Raw genomic sequence first — 17,297 nt, forward strand, 5'->3', positions numbered from 1 at the left:
GGATATAAATGAAAAAAAATTAATATAACAATGGATATAAATGAAAAAAAAATTAATGTTACAGTAAAAAATTAAAATAACAATTATTTTGAAACAATTTTTTTATTCTAACGAAAATTATATTAAAAATGAGAGAGTATTATCTTTCATTTTTTTTATTAGTTTAGGAGTTATAAAGTTTTTTGGATAATAAAAAAAAGGAGAAAAATAATGTGGGTTTAATTCCTCCTTCTAATAAAAAATTAATAATTAATAACTAACATGATAAAAAATCATTTATTAATTTTCTTGTAAAATAACTTTGGACTAGGAGGAAAGAAGTATTATTTTTCAAAGAATCGCAACTAATTAGCTCAATTGAAAGTATATAATTAATGAGTCTTACTTGTGTAAAGTTGCACATGATAGAAAAATTGATAAGTAATAATATACTATAGTAGTGGGTGGACGATGGTAGAGTATCGAAAACGCAGGGAGCCTCCGTAAGCGGTGGCGAAGGTGGTGGTCCGCGACGAATGAGAATTTTAAGGTTTGTCAGTTGTGGATTAATGATGATTTTTCAGGTGAGGAGTTTAAGGTTGTGGCACTATCACTTTATTTACTATACTAAATAATAATAATTACTTGACAGTTTTTTCTTATAAAAATATATCAGTTATAAATTATTAATTTTTTGTTAGTAAAAATAATCCAACTTAATCTCAATTAATTTAGTGTAGGGGCATGCACTTTGAAGAAAGCAGACATGAGTTTGGACAGGGAAACGGGAATGACAATCTGAGTTTGAAACAGAGAGATGGTGAGTTGGTGTTGTCAGTGAAATGGTGGCTGTGTAAGTCCAAAACGACGCAGCATGATGAGGACATAGATTATGAGACGAAAAAGTCAAGGTTGCCATAAAAAGGGTAAGTGCTTTCTTCGGAGGAAAAGGTTCTCAACATCCACTGCTTAAGGATGGGACCCAACCAATTGGTTAACGTTTGCATCTAGTCACGGATAAGTTTGTAATTAATTCGATTCTATTCTTAAATTAAATGCCGGATCAGGCTTGCTAGTTGCTACACACATTAACCTCAAATGAAGTCACTTCCTTCTCCACCCACCACCCCGATCATAATAATTTTCATTTACTACTTCAAGTTTTAGGAGCTTTCAAGTTGTGTTTAGTTTTTTTTTAAAAAAACAAGTTAGCGAAGATGAAAATGGAATAAATATGTTTAATTTGTGTGATTTTGGAGAGATTAAAGTTATAAAATTTTATTTTTCGGAGTTACAATAAAATTGATTTTTTTTCCATAAAAAACAATTTTTAGCTAAAAGAATGGATTTTTAGGTTCAAAAAATCAATTTTTTAGAAAAAAATTGATTTTTCTTTGTAAAAAAATATTATCCTCCACTTATTTTTCTTAAATCAAATAACATAAAATATCATTTTATTTCTCTATTTTAAAATTATTTCTCTTCTATTTATATCTATCATATTTTTTCCTCTAAATCAAATACACTCTAAGGGTGTCTCTCATACATCTACAAAAATTATATTAGTTCAGTAATTAATTATATTATATACATAGTTAATTATTGTTATACCTGATTATAATTAGAGTCAATTTTTGTTGGATAAATTTGTTGAAAAAAAATTAATTAATGAAATTTTGTTTAGATACAATAAGATAATAAATTTTTATATAGTAAATTGGTAAAGGGCCTGAAGAGGGTTCGAATATGTTGGTTAACAAAAACTAACGTAGTAATAATTAATATTTATCGATAGAAAAATTGTATAATAAATTACAAAAAATGTATAAAGCTAAAAGGAAAAAAGTTGACAAATTTGGGAATAATTTAGGGATAACATGTTTGAGAGGAAAATAATTGTAAGCTTCAATTTTTCATATACATTCAAACTACTTATTTTTCAAGAAATATGGAATGCTTACCAAATTCAATGACATCATTTATATAATGTAACCCTAATGTATGCTATGTTTAAGCACTATCTAGATTAGAATGTACTATTTATGTAACTTGTATTTTCTTGCGTCTAATTATGTGAAGAACCTTATGTTCGTCTTTTTTTTTTCAATGAAGAACATTATGTTCTAGTACACTGCATGTATGTTATGAAATCCCAAGTAATAGGATGTATATCGCTTTATTCATGCAATTATCATTATTGATAAATTTACCATATGTTAATGTTTGATTTTTTATTTATTCAGTGGATATGTTAATGTTTGAATGACAATGAATTCATTATTGTTATCCCTAAATTTATAAATGACATATTTTCTTAACGTAACGTTTGAATAAAGTAAAATGAATTTATTTTATCTTTTGTTTTATTCGATTTCACCTTTTTTATGGCATAAAACGTGTATAATTTCTTAATGATTAAATTATAATTTTGGTGTCCTAGTTTTCAAAATTCATAATTTTGATTTCATATCAAATTATTAACTAATAATTATGATTATTAGAGATATTAAATTAGTTATAAATTAAATAATATTATTAATCATTAAAAACTTTAATAAAATACTATTAACCTAATGTTATGAAAAATTAGAAATAATAATTTTTTAATAATTAATAGTTTTAATTAATTTATAATTAACTTAATAACTAAAATAATTAGAATTATTTATTAATAATATATCAGGATCAAAATTATCAATTTATAGGATTAAGGAGGTTAAATGTTATAATTAAAATTCTAAGGAACTAAAATCATGAATTTAAGAAAGTAGAAGAATCAAAATCACAATTTAATTTTTCTTAATCTATGCTCATGTTTTATTTTTACTTTTAAAACATGTTTAAGGTAAAATAAACCTCATGTATATTACCTGTATTCATTTTCACCTTTCTATTTAAATTAGTAACACATAAATTAAAAAATATAATTAATATTTTAAATCATTTTAAAGAAATTTAATTAATATTTAAATTGTCATCATATTATAAGTGAAAATTATCAATTAATTTTATCAATAAATAATTTTTATACTTGACTGATTATTTTTAATGGTTACTTTTCTAATTATGTTTTTCACATCAACAATCAACAAGATATTTGAGCCCAAACTCTTATTAGTTAAGGATAGGATATTAAAAAAAATGTATAAAAGATCTTATTTTTATTAGTAGTTATTGCTGATAATTTTTTTTATTAAATATAGATTAATCTATTTCCGAAAATTCATAAAAAATTGTATTTCCGAAATATGTAGAGGAAGGAACAAATGTTTAAGATTATTTAATTTACATGTTATACAGTTGTTTAATATGTACTGAATACTCATGCTGCCTTTAGATACTAGGCTCTGCTTAGCTTTTTAGCCTTATTGCCACTTGAAGGGCATCATGTAGAACAATTTTTAACAAAATTAAAAATAACCATAAATTTAAAATAAACAAATTTTATAGTGCCTTTGGAAAGAAAATCATAACTATACAGATATAGAATTTGATTAATTGTGGGATCGCTTGAAGATTATGCAAAGGCACGGCAGGATCATGAAGGGAAAGCAAATTCAATTACCAATGGTGAAAATCACTAGTCAAATGTGCGTGTGGCCCGTCGAAGATAATTATTAGTTGAAACAAAGAAAATTTAATGGCCTGATTTGAAAGGAATTGGCATATATGTGAACTACTACTGAAGAAAAAGCAGAAAAACAACAAAATAGCATGGATCTGTATTCTCTTTATATATATATATATATATATATATATATATATATATATATATATATATATATATATATATATATATATATATATATATATCATAATGTATAAGATTTGTGACCTGTTTAACTTACGCAAAAAATAAAGTTTTTTTTAATCAAAAACATATTTTAATATAAATTTGTATTTAAAATCCATTTATATATATATATATATATATATATATATATATATATATAATTCTAATAGTTTTAAATTAAATTTAAAACAAACGAATTCATTAATATATTTGATAGGTTGATTGTAGAACCACAAAAGAAAGAAATGAGAAAACGAAAAACACCGGTCAATACGACAATAAATACGGAAGAAAACCAAACTCATATAAGATAGTTTACTGGGAGTTGTTATTCTCACCTTGACGACTTTTATTGGCACCCCCACGTGGTTGATCTATTTTTTATATTCCAAAAATGTCTTTTTTCACAAAAATATGATTACGTTGTAGATTATTAAACATAATCATTTCCGTTGTATTATTTAATAGTTTAATAATTTCTATTTTGAAATTTTATTAGATTATTTTAAATTTTCAGGCTATTGTAAGTTACTTTAAACAGATATGAATAGTAAAATTTTAAATTTAAATTTCAATAACCATAAAAATCCATAAAACTATTATTTAAAAGTATGATAGTAAACAAAAATTACCAAAATTATAAAAAATATTCCTTAAAACTTGATTTAATTACTAATTACCGTATTATATAAAATCAAAATATGTTAAAGATTTAATAATTTAATTGACTGAATAATTATTTTATTATATATATATATATATATATATATATATATATATATATATATATATATATATATATATATATTGCAATGACCTTAATTACTATTAAAGTTTCAGTAATATATAAATTAGAATAGTTATTTTGAATGAGAGCGTTTTTAAGAAATATATTCTTGAATTTAAGGAATGTTTGTAGAAAGTTTTCTTAATCTCTTATCACCTCAATCTATTTTTTTTTATCTGTTTCTAAATTAACACCTTAATTTGTTTTATCTTTCTAAATTAACACCTTAACATATTTTTTTTTTGTCACCTTTAAGTTGTTATTGAACACTTAAAATCATGGCCTTATTTGAAATCCTAGACAGCTGAGGCTGTTGTGTTGATGCTGGAATGTATACATTTTGCTGATGTCTATGATAAACTTGTTGATGCCCTAAAAGGAACAAACTGTTTGAAGACGAATATTGGTTTCAAAACTCCAAGTGAAAATGTTTATTGCTAGACCCTGTATGGGGCTGCATACTAGATGTATTCAATGATTTCCCCGTGATTGATCACAAATTCTATCAAGACAAGATATTCACTTACAAAATTGAGTTGAAGAAAACCGGAGGAGTGATTGATTTTGAGGAGGCAAACAAAGCAGAAGGCATCACAAGCTTCCTTTAACCAACATCATGTCGAGTCATTTCTCTCGTGTTTAAGACGGCTGAGAGAAACTGACTACATGTTTCCTTTAGATTTCTTCAAAATCATGCGTTTTTCCAAAGAATGCATTCTATTTGGTCCAGATTGGGAATCTCTCTCTGCAATTACTCGTCTCACTTTTATTGATGACAGTGACAATTGTTATGGCAAGTTTGTAAATGAGTACAAACAGGAGTTGAAGAGTATGGGAGTAATTACTGAAATCAAACATGGTCTGAATTTTGTCACTACTTGCCTTAAGTGAGACTGTGTTTTTATCGTTGGAATGCATCCGGTTACTGCGTGAGCATTATAAATCTCATGGAGATGACTTCAAAAAATAATTCTCCAAAACAAAATAATTAGCTAAACACTGGTTATAGGCCTCCAGACAAAATGTTTACTGTTTGATTCTAAGTGGAGTTCGTTCCTAAAGCCAACGGATGGACCATTCATTGATGAAACTTTTTATGGACCTGAGATTGCCTTGTACAGTGAAGAACTCAATGCAATTGGAATTATTGGTAATGTTAAGATAGGGTGCTCATTAATGGCTAGTCACCTTGATCTGCATTCTGAATCTTCCACCATAGTAAGAATATATAGGTGTTTGAATAAAAATGATTGGAAACCAGAAGATAAAGCTTCCAGAAAATTGGTGTAAGCACTATATCCGAGTCTGTGCTTAAGGAAGAATCATCCTTACTGGATGGTGTGGAAGTCAGGCAAGTGGATCCAAGCAATATTTTCATTGGCAAGGGGTTGGTTAAACTTTGTCCTCAGCTTTCTTGCTTGTTCTAGTCTCAAAATGGAAGCATAGAAAGACATGAATGTTGGAAATAAATTTGTATGTCTACGATCCAAATCATCGTATAATCAATCGTAATTTTAAATTATAAAGTATTATTTTGTTATTATTATCATATTTCATTATTTGATTAAATAGTCTATTTGATAATATCTTTGATTAAAATTAAAGACTCGTTATTATAATAGAGATTATGATAAGGAGAAATAAGTTTTTTTTTTAAAATTTTAATCTAAATTATCACAGGATTATTATAAATATGATAAAGTTGGACTTGGTCAATTATTTTTTCTAAGTTTAAATTGCTAAATAGTTAGCAATAGAAAATAACAAGAAAAAATATTTTAAAATGACTTAAAAGATAAGGTAATTGTTTCGATTTTATCACAAATCTATTATCTTTGGCTTGATGTAAATACAGCCCTAGGTTGAAGGAAAAAAAGTTATCACTTCTCTTCTCATTCTCTTGTAGCACCAATTATTGTTCTACCTTTCAAATTGTTGACGAATAGAGGTGAAATCTTTTATGCTTTAAGAACTCAACCACAAATATATATTTAATATGTCTTCTATTTAAATGTAATTTAGATGCAAGATAGATCTTTTTATTCCGCTAGGTGTTTGGAATAATTTTTTGAATACAAAAAAATCGAGACTCTGATACCAATTGAAGAAAAAAAAATGTTCAAAATACAATAGAATAAAAAGATCTATTTTGCATCTAAATTATATTTAAATAGACGACATATTATATGTGTATTTGTTGATAAGTTGTTGAAACATAAAATTTGAAGATTTCATGTGTATCCACATTAGATTAATCTTTATTCCTTAACAAGTGGAACAATAATTGGTACTACCAGAAAATGGGAAAGAGAAGTGATAGCCTTTTTTTTCCTCAATGAAGCGGTCCAGGGTCTTATTGACCTTATTGTCCATGAGACGATTGAACCTGTCACTGTTTGCTATAGTTTATCTCTATCATCAGGGAAGACCATTACTAAGAAAGTAAACATAATGATACGTTGGGAACGGGAGAGTTCAAAGTTTTTTACCCAGAAGATGGACTCCAGTGGAGATATAAGCATTCTAAAATATGCCGCATATTTCTCAGAAGCAATCTCTGTGGGCGTATTGCGTGAGGATGTTGATCATGTTATTGCACTCTCTGAGCTGATCAAGTTAGGCTTCCTGGTGAAGTTTAATGAGGAAGCAGTTGATTTCTTGATGGAATCAAAGGATTTGCAGATTTTCTTGGAAGACGAGGAGTTGTCTAGGTATGCTTCACTGAACTCAATTTTGTGTGTACCTTTTCCAAAAATCTTCTACTGTTGTATATTTTCCTTCTATTTTGCGTCCTTACTAGAGTGTGTCGTTTCTTGTGTTTGTTCAGGTGGGGATGTAGCTACTCAGAAAGAAAGTATAATATGATGAGGTTTTGATATGAATTGGAAGAGCTCCTTGAAATTCCATTTAATAGTGAATACATTCTTACATGTTACCAGACACGTGGATCCTAATAGAGGTTTGATAGTTAGTCAATAAAGTAAATATTAAAAGGAGTCTCTAGATTTGTTTGCTTTTACTGGATGGGCATCTGGGCTTCACTCCATGGAATTCAACGATGTGATTTGATTTTCATGCAGATAATATTTTATTTAATCTTAGTTCAAAAGAAAAACTGTTTTTAACTTCATGTGGATGGAATAAAGGGCTCATATGAAAATGTATAATTTAGATCAGAGGAAAATAATTTACATCAATGCTAGAACCAGAAATATACCAGGCGTTTTACACAATGAACAAAGACAAGACAGTTGTGGTCTACATCTGATTGTTGGAATCAGAAGATGGGGAATTCAGAAGGAACTGAAAAAGGCTCTGACCAATTAAAAAAAAGAAAGGGAGTGTAATTTGTCTTTCATTCTTTCTAACACCTAGTCTGTTAATCATTTCGTTGCTTTTGTAGTAACAATAAGACTTCGGTCATCTCCAGTACAGGTACACATTGGGTGATAGAGCGACTTAACTTTGAGTAGAGTCCTCATAGCCCCAAATTTCTTCTTATGTCCTTTTCTCTTCGAAGTTGGTTCTAGTTCCTGAAGTACCTAAACAAAAATAAAAAATAGAATCACCAAAAGTGTTTTCTTGTCGTCTTCAATTTGTCTATTTTGGGAGATGCAATGTTTTTGTTTTGGATATCTAGTATTTAACAAAGGTTCATATAGTTAAAACTTAAAACAAACAATTTTGAACACAGAAGATAGGAGGAAAAGAAATGAAATAGTAAAAATACTGAGAGCATCTCACCTCGTTTGAATTTGTTGATTCAGCTGTTTGAACACTGTCTGCACTGCGTGACTTATGGAGCACGACAATGGCTGGACTATTACCTGCATTCATCAAACACTTTAAATTTGTTGATAAAAAGTGATGGTGCTTTTACCAAATATGCTATTAATTCTTTCAGTACTCACATTCTTCCTCGTTTCTTTTCTCAGCCTCATTGCAATAAATTCTGAAACTAGGCGATCCAGGACATAGAAACCTGCCAACTTCTTCACTTTCATCTTCATCGTCACTATCCTCGTGATGATCATCACCTTTTGCACCCACTTCTTGCTCCTTTTCTTCCTTTGTCTCTTCCACTAGTTCTGCCTCGGCCATCTCAACAGCATGATTCAATATATCTTGGTTGGGATCCATGTTTTTGTTAACCTGCTCTATCTTAACTTTGTTGGGGTGAGTCTCCTCCACATTTTCACATTCAGAGTTGGGAATCGGAACCACTCTGGACATTTTTTCTGCGGTTATTACTCGCTCAACCGTTTCCTCTTTAGGTGGTTCAATCTCCTTTGAAGAAGAAACCTTATCTTCTGTTTCAGTTCTGTGTGAAGATTGAGAATTGTCATCCTTTTCATTCAACAGGTTCTTCTTGGAGAGGGTGGTTTCTCTATTCCTACGTTTTCTGAACTCCTCATATCGGCTAACGAGCATAGGGCGGATTTTGGCTGGTAACCCCTCTCCTTCAACTGCATTTGACTTTGAATTCCCAATCCCCATTGCAGACACAAAACAATGATTTTGCCTGCAATGAAGAGGCAGGGTAGGGAAAAAAATGATTTGGCTCAGATGAATAAGTTAGAAAGGTGGAGAATGAAAAGCTTTTTAGGGGTTTGGTGTGGAATTAAAATAACAGTTAATGGCTGTCAATATTAGAAAAAAAAATGCATTTCACACACACAAAAAAGAGTCTTGGATTTGCAATTTTAGAAATCAAACTAACATGTTGTAACTCTCTTTCGTTGTTGGAATTCAGAAACCGTCAACTTAGGATAAGGATTAACTCGACAGGTTGGAATATTCATGGCTATATTGGTACTGTGGAACGAAAATGTAGAGGCCTCAAACAGTCAAACTGCATATTATGCCAGCTAACTATATCAAATTTTAATATCTAACAATGCTGTTTTTTTCAGGGTCAATTTTCCAACAAAGATGATGAGCAAGATTCTAAAAAATTAGTTATCAACAAAATTAATAAATACTTAGTATTAATACTATAGCAGCCTATTATGGGAATTAGAATTGACACATAACCACATAATAGAAAAAGTCACATGAAGATCCGCATTGAAATATGTCCATCATCTTCGGCATCGCCCATGAAGATCCTATAATTTAGGGCCAAGTCTGAAGTTGATTCCATCCATTTTCTCAATTGAATGATCAAACCTCAACGCGATTTATTATTCAATATATATGTATTTTATAGCAGAAAATGAAATCATAACGTTTAGTCTTTATAAATTTTCACTTTTATATATTCATTATTAGTCAATGATGAAGATGTACGTACACGGGGCATGAGTCCCAATAGTTAGCTTTATTATAGTTTGTTATTTTTTCTGCAATTTGTTATTTTTCTACCAAGTTAGCTAAGATTCGTGTGAGTCGTTAATGCCCATGTTATGCCCACACTACTATAAAAATCACTTGTGTAACTCATTTCCAATCAAGAAGAATCATTATGCTATTTCATCTTTCTTTCTTGTTCATTTAATGTGTTCAACTAGTTAAGATGATATCAGAAACTCAGCTTTGCTAATGGCGAGCACATCATTTCAGCTTCAAACCAAAACTCCAATAACGTGATACACTCATGGATATTTAATTCTCTGAAAAAAATAGAAAGTGTGGGTGAAGATCAAAATTAGTCCAGTAAAAAAAAACAAACACGGAAGATCAAAATGAGATAAAAGATGTGAATGATCAAAGTCCATGATGAGTGTAGGCGATTGGTCTTAGTATGTATTCATTTTAGAATATATTTTTAAAGAAAAAATAACTCCAAAATTAACATGCACTTAATGTTGACCCTTGCAAAATGAAATTTTAATTAGAAGGTGCAAATAACAAAATTGAAAAGTACTCGACTAAGCTCACCAGACTTCTGATAATTTTTCACCTTTTTATTTAATTATTAATTTATTACACTTACTTTACATTTGCTTTATTTCCCTCCAACTCAAAAAAAAAGAAGCAAAGGACAATATTCCGATATTAAGTTAATTAACGAGTTATACATTTGCTTAGTGTAATTGATAACAGTGAATTGACTAATAAGATCGTGTATAAAAAAATTATGTCAGATAATTATCTCTTCTAATTAAATAAAATATGGGATATAAGATTCTCTGAATTTTAAAAAATACTATTGTAGTGTTTGATCAGAAAGCTGACATTACAATAGCTTTTTTTAAGTTCGGAAATAAAAAAAATATATAAGTTAGTTGATAATAAAAGTAAATTACTACTGTAGTGTTTTTTAGTAAAAAAAAAACACTGCAATTTTTTATTTAAAAAAATTCTATTTTTTGTCTCCTAATAATTTATATTTACTATCTATTATTTACTAAAAACACTACAATAGTACTACTATTTTTTTTATCCTAATAATATTTTTAATAATATATTTTTAAAAATACTATTGTTGTATTTTTAATAAGCTAGGCAGTTAAATATATAAGTTAATTGGGTGACAAAAATAGAAATTTTTTGTTAAATAAAGAAAGATTTCCTTATAATGATAAATATAATTATTTCTTAGATCAGATACCATAAATTTCTTTTTCCTTGTGATATAAAAATTGTTAAAAAATTTACTTATTTTTACCAAGATAATATCTTATATTGTAGCTGTTTTTTTTTTTTTTTTTACAACTGAGATTTTTTACAATTTTTTGTTTCAATCCAGAAGATCTCAACTCGTATGTTTGGATCCTCTCCAAAAGGATTTTCTCAATAACAGAAACCAGAATCGTTGGGTTGCTAATGCAATGATTAATCAAAGCTGTGATATTGCAAGATGACTGGAGGAAAAAAAAATGCTGCAGAGGATCCGATTGCTAAAATATACCCTTTGTGCATGTCTTCTTGCTCCTTTAATTTGCATGCCAGCCTTAATTGTTTTACTTCAAAAAAAAATTGTAAATTTAAAAATAAAATTATAAGAATTTATCATATATTTTAAAGTTGAGATGAAGGACTAAATTCATACGCATTTTAAAGTTGGAGGACCAAAATATAAGAGCTAAAAACATACTTTTTTTTATAAAAATCTTTAATAGTATAGATTTAACAAAATATATTACTCTACGACCACATTGAAACTACATCTAATTAAAAACATGGAAATAAGCATATTACAATATTATGATAGGAAACCACGCATCTGATGATCAATTACAAATGGGCATAGCCATTTATATATGATCCATTTTCCTTAATGAATGTTGAAGAAGAAACTCTGGGTATCCTCTAGCATATGATCCATTTAATTTCATTAATTAAATTACAGCAAAGCCATGGACAAATTTGCAATTAATTAAGTGGTCCTAAAAATGGGCATAGCCACTTGTTTCTTCATGGTCCGATGCATTTGAAGAAACCTCCATGATGTTACTGGAACTTGAACATGATGAGGATGTAGAAGAATTGGTCTTCCCTACCATCATAAAATCAAACATTAATCTTGGACGACTAGTTTGAACTGTATTATTTTGCCTATGCTTCTGATGAGTGGCGCTGCCATCACTTTCTAGACTTCTTTTCTTCATCGATAAGCGACACAGAACCCAATCTCCTATCTCGTTCACATAGTTATTCTGCCAATACTCAATGCCATTAATTATATATTTGCAATTCTGGCACACTCTACTTTTCATTACTTTGACAAATGGTAATCAATAGTAGTATGCGCTAAGGTTAATTACTAGTTATGAAACCAAAAATAAAAAAAAAAAGTGATTTCAAAATATATTAAAATGATTTTCATTAACATTATTTTTATGAGTTTAATGATCAAGCATTTGATCGGGTAATTTTTTTATTGTGGATTAATTATAAATTATTGTTAATATAACTTTTAAAATAATTATCATAAAAATTAATAAATTTAACATTGTATGATAATTTAAATTTTTTTACATTGTTAGCTTATACCATCTTTTCTCTTTCTTTATTATTGATTCTTTAATTAATATTATTACTCTTAACAAGACTCTAAGGATAAATTAATTACATTTAAATTTCATCAAGTTTAATGAAATTACACTCGATATTTGTGTCTCTTTTTGGCATTATTTGAACCTTCCATGAAATAAATACTTGAGGAAATTAAACTTACATGGGATGAGTTGGCAGCACCAGTTTCTACACTGACGAGACGATATTCGTGCAAGACCCAGTGAGTTCTGGAGCCTTTTGGTGATTTGCCTTCATAAAATATCAATGTTTTTCGTACCCCAACAATACCATTGTTACACGTTGAAGATGATATTCTTTTGTCTGATCCTGTTGCCTTCCAATAGCCACACTTTGTTGTTCGGTTCATGCGATTACCATTTCGATATTTTGCTTCCTTCGGGCTGAAAAAGTGCCTCTCTTGTAGATCACAATTCCCTGATGATGAACATACGCATGCTTATTCATTAACGACTAATTTTGTTAATTATTATAGCAATGTCATCAGGTAATTAAGACTACGTAAGATTTAAGTTAGCAATCTTGTACATGATATGACAAATATATATGAGCACGATAGTTTTTTTTTATTTTTTTATGTTCTGTGAGAAGTTAAGTTTAAGTTTATGTTTAATTTAATTTATTTTAAATAATTTAATATCTATGAATTTTCAATATAAAATATTTTAGCTCATCAATCACCAATAGGAAATGATGATAATATGATATATTTAGAATAATTATTTTAAAAATTAACTAATTTATATACATATATCATAACATGTGATCGGTAAATAATGTAAAAAGAATTACAGTATTACAGTATCGACTTATATATGTTTATTAATTCTTATTTTAAAGAAACAATCATTTATTTTTATTAATTTTTAAAGAATGAAAGGATAAATAAATATATTTTTTTAAAACAATTGTTACCTGGCAAATCCCAAGGATCATACTTGCAGACATTGATCTCGGGAATGATAGAAGCAGGCAAGGGGTAGGAGAAGACCTTACATTTCAAGTATTGAAAAACAAGCTCTTCATCTGTTGGCTGAAAACGAAAACCAGGAGGCAATTTGCTCACTCCATTTTTAACAAAATTCAGCTTTTCCATTTGCTTAAATTAAACCTGCTTTTGAATCTTTGGAAACTTAAATTCAACAACCAAAGAAAGGAGGGAAAAGAAGGCCTGACTTTTGGACTCGAAGGGTGGGGGGTACAGGCATTTGAAATAAGTGAGTTGTTATATATATATATATATATATAAATGGACTGAGAATGAGAGAGAAAAGTTAGTCTTTGGAAAAAAGGGGACAATACTTAACAGACTAAGTTTGATGTTTGACAATTAATTAAACCTTGTTTCCTTTCTTACCAGGATCGATCTTTAAAGATATTTTAATTAGTATTTTGCTCTACCCCACATTTTATATGATAAAGTGCCTTGGTTTTTTCGTTTTTAACCTACATATCTAGATTTTGTAAATAGATAAAGTATATTTTTCTTTTAAAGCTTAGATAAGGTAGTTTCTTGATTATAATTTTTTTTTTGTAAAACTTATCAAAATGAGTTCTTTTAAGCTTATTTTAATAAGTTTTTATGGCCAAATTTATGATATAAAAACTAGTTTATTAAATAAGTGATGAATGAAGTTATTTGTCTAAAAATATATCAAAGGTAATTTGAAATGACGTCTAAGAACTAAATACTGGTTTGAAGTTTGTTCATCTAATATTGTACGGGTTGTTGACTATTTTTCAAGTCTGGTTGTTGCATTTTTACTTAAATACATCGGGGTTTGTTGAAGTTTGTGAGACGTCACGCAGGGTCATGCTTTCCTATAAATAAATAAGTTGTACTTTTTTATTAAAAAAATTTAAATTATATGTGGTTTTAGTTTTTTTTTTAAAATAGAGTGAAATAAATTTTTGTATTTAAAATCTAAGCAAATTTAATCTTTCAATTCCTTTAGTTTTCTTCTTAAAATATTTACGAATTAAACCAATAAAATTATTTCCAACTTTCTTCTATTTAAAACTCATCATCCAAATTTAACCCAATTCAAATAAATCAAAATCTTCAAACCTAAAATGATCTATATTCCAAATCGATCATATCACCCTTAAATATTTGAATATAAAGCAACAATTTGATGTTGTATGTATAAAAAATAAGGTCTGGGCCATGTTGACTCCATGAAAAGCGTATCAATTTGTACAAGTAATAATAAAATGATAAGATTGAGTATTGGGTCCACATAGTCTTTGCTTGTACTCAGACTTATATATATATATATAATGTTTAAACAATATGTGATTCAAATTGAATTTTGTTCATTGATTAGGTACAAATATAAACTAATGTGAATTAATTACAAAGTAAAAAACATGAAAGGTTAAGAAAACAAACATTCGAAGGTGTGAAATGGTGTTGGTGATGAGTTATAGAATGTGTTGGAGGTTTTATTTACTAGAACTACTCTTGATGCAATCGTAATTGATTTTTCTCTTTTTAACATGAATATGATTATTACACACATTTTTTAAATAATTTTCATTACGAACAGAGATACAAAAACATACTAAACAATACCACTTTATCCCTAGACACGAATCACTTAAATGTTCTTTCCAAGTTCTTAGCATATAAGCATTTTTTAATGTCTAAATCGTAAAACTGTTCATGAAAATGGATGATCAGACCATAGACATGTGAATGAGCACACGAAAGAACAATATTGTATTAAGTCTAAAAACTTGTATCATAACCCATTTGATGGTGATCTCTCTAACGCTTTATCTTGACGTAATTTATAACAAGTGACGTCAAAACTTGATGGTGTGACTTGGTGATTGACTTGAATAAGTATTAGGTTTAACAAATTTGATGGTGAATTCATATATACAAACTCATTTTTATATATCAAAAGTTCTCTTGATGATATAGAGATCAAGGGGTCATGAATAATTCTTGTAATGGGTATGTCTTATACCTTTTGCATTATCAATATATATAATTGTTTTTATGGATTAAAAAAATCAAGGGGCCTGTTTTGTTGATGTGAGCTAGAAATAGTGCAAGTATATAAAGTGTATTGACAAGGTGCAAATAAAATTAAGAAGTCCCACGTTGTAGAGAAAGACATGATGCAACAACATATATGTATTTTGCTAACAATAAATAATAAAAAGACATTTTCATTCACTGTTCACAACCAAAAACAACATCGGAATTCCTAAAAACTAAAAAAGGAAATAAAAACATTTTCTTTGTTAAGTTTTATCCTCCAACAAGTTTTGAATTGAGAAGACATGTTATATATAAGCCTCATCTAATAATGCAAACACAGATATTCCATCAATATATAAAATACCATTCAAAATTGATCCCAATTAATATTATGAAAACAATGCGAATGAGAAGTAAAAAAATAGAGTAAGAGAAAAGAAAGTTGTTGATAAGATATGTGCGATCTCATTTAAAAAGATATGTATACAAGTAAATGGAGTTCTTCACGGTTAGTTTACGATGAAACTAAACCAAATATTAATGTTCGATCTGATCCCATTAATATTAAATGAAGTTCTTCATGGTTATTAGTCATGTGTTCTTTAATTAGCATTTAAAGCATGTATATATTATTAATTTGTGGCTGAAATTGAGAGTTCTAAATAAGGAGGAAAAATACGTATTGAATTTCTGGTGAACGTCAGACAAACTCTGAGTCCACGTCCGTCATGCACGTAAGAAATAGACAGCCTTATTATAGATAGTTCCTATTATCATAATGAAAGTAGTAAAACTAATTCGAATCCAATATTCTCAATTAATCCATTTTAGTTTTTATTTTATTAATATTGATCATATGTTTTCCTTTATATGAAGAATTCCAACCAAGGCCCAAAGGGATTGTTATATAGGAAATTAGTCTTGCATGATTGTGATGTTCGCATATCATTAGTTGCCTGAAACTTTAGGTTTTTTTTTTTTAACGTGGTATTGCATTTTTTTTCTTTCAATTTTTCAAGAATCAAGAACAATTGAACAAACCAACCCATTATCTTGACTTGCTTTTTTCTTTAAGTTTATTCAAAATTTACCATATTTAAAGTTTCCCTAGTGGATTTGCCATATATATAAATACAGTAAGATAATATGATATAAGCTTTTGTCCTCCTCCTTTTATTTATGAATTTGAATTATTGATGGATAGATGACTCGGACTCGCTTTATATATGTCACTTTATGTCATGCCGCAAGTCTTTTTTAGTTAATATATAGTTTTCTTTATCATTATTTAGTTCAATTTTAGTTTATCATTTGTAAAGTTTCGCAGAGAATTGAATCCAGCAAACGAAAGAAAGGAAAACCAACATAGTTATGTTTTCACTAAAAAGCAAAATCACGATCAAACATGCACGTAGTCAACTATGATATACTGAAACTTTCCTGTGCCCCCTTAAAAAAAAGTAGTGGTACTTTCCTTCACCAAGAAGATGTTGATTTAAAGAGCTTACTTTTTCAACATTGTAAATCAGATTTTGAAAGATTCACTCCCTCTCTAAATTTAAAAAAAGAAAAATAAAAGTCCAACTTGTATATTTACATGTTTAAATTCCTTTGCTTAAGACAGCAGCAACAGAAGTTGCCCTTTGTGGGGTGTAATATTAATCCTTTAAGCGAGTGTCTTATATAGTCTACATACACATGGGCATCACCTCAGTACTTTATAGTTTATAAATGCTTCTAAACATACTTTCCATGAGCAATTCTTG

General features: G+C 28.5%; 2 protein-coding genes across 2 annotated transcripts; both read right to left on the minus strand.

Annotated features, from left to right (window-relative positions):
* Positions 1 to 7,739: 7,739 nt before the first annotated feature.
* LOC114424670 lies at positions 7,740 to 9,223 on the minus strand. The gene is made up of 3 exons (XM_028391532.1): positions 8,471 to 9,223; positions 8,304 to 8,386; positions 7,740 to 8,101 (listed from the first exon to the last, which is right to left on the minus strand). Exons 1-3 carry the CDS (start codon positions 9,054 to 9,056, stop codon positions 7,943 to 7,945), a joined length of 828 nt encoding a protein of 275 aa, XP_028247333.1. The 5' UTR covers positions 9,057 to 9,223; the 3' UTR covers positions 7,740 to 7,942.
* A 2,402-nt stretch (positions 9,224 to 11,625) lies between these two features.
* LOC114424301 (NAC domain-containing protein 83-like) lies at positions 11,626 to 13,742 on the minus strand. The gene is made up of 3 exons (XM_028391142.1): positions 13,455 to 13,742; positions 12,682 to 12,956; positions 11,626 to 12,160 (listed from the first exon to the last, which is right to left on the minus strand). Exons 1-3 carry the CDS (start codon positions 13,633 to 13,635, stop codon positions 11,891 to 11,893), a joined length of 726 nt encoding a protein of 241 aa, XP_028246943.1. The 5' UTR covers positions 13,636 to 13,742; the 3' UTR covers positions 11,626 to 11,890.
* Positions 13,743 to 17,297: the final 3,555 nt, after the last annotated feature.

The sequence above is a fragment of the Glycine soja genome, chromosome 8 (assembly GCF_004193775.1).
Source record: "Glycine soja cultivar W05 chromosome 8, ASM419377v2, whole genome shotgun sequence".
Classification (NCBI taxonomy): Eukaryota; Viridiplantae; Streptophyta; class Magnoliopsida; order Fabales; family Fabaceae; genus Glycine; species Glycine soja.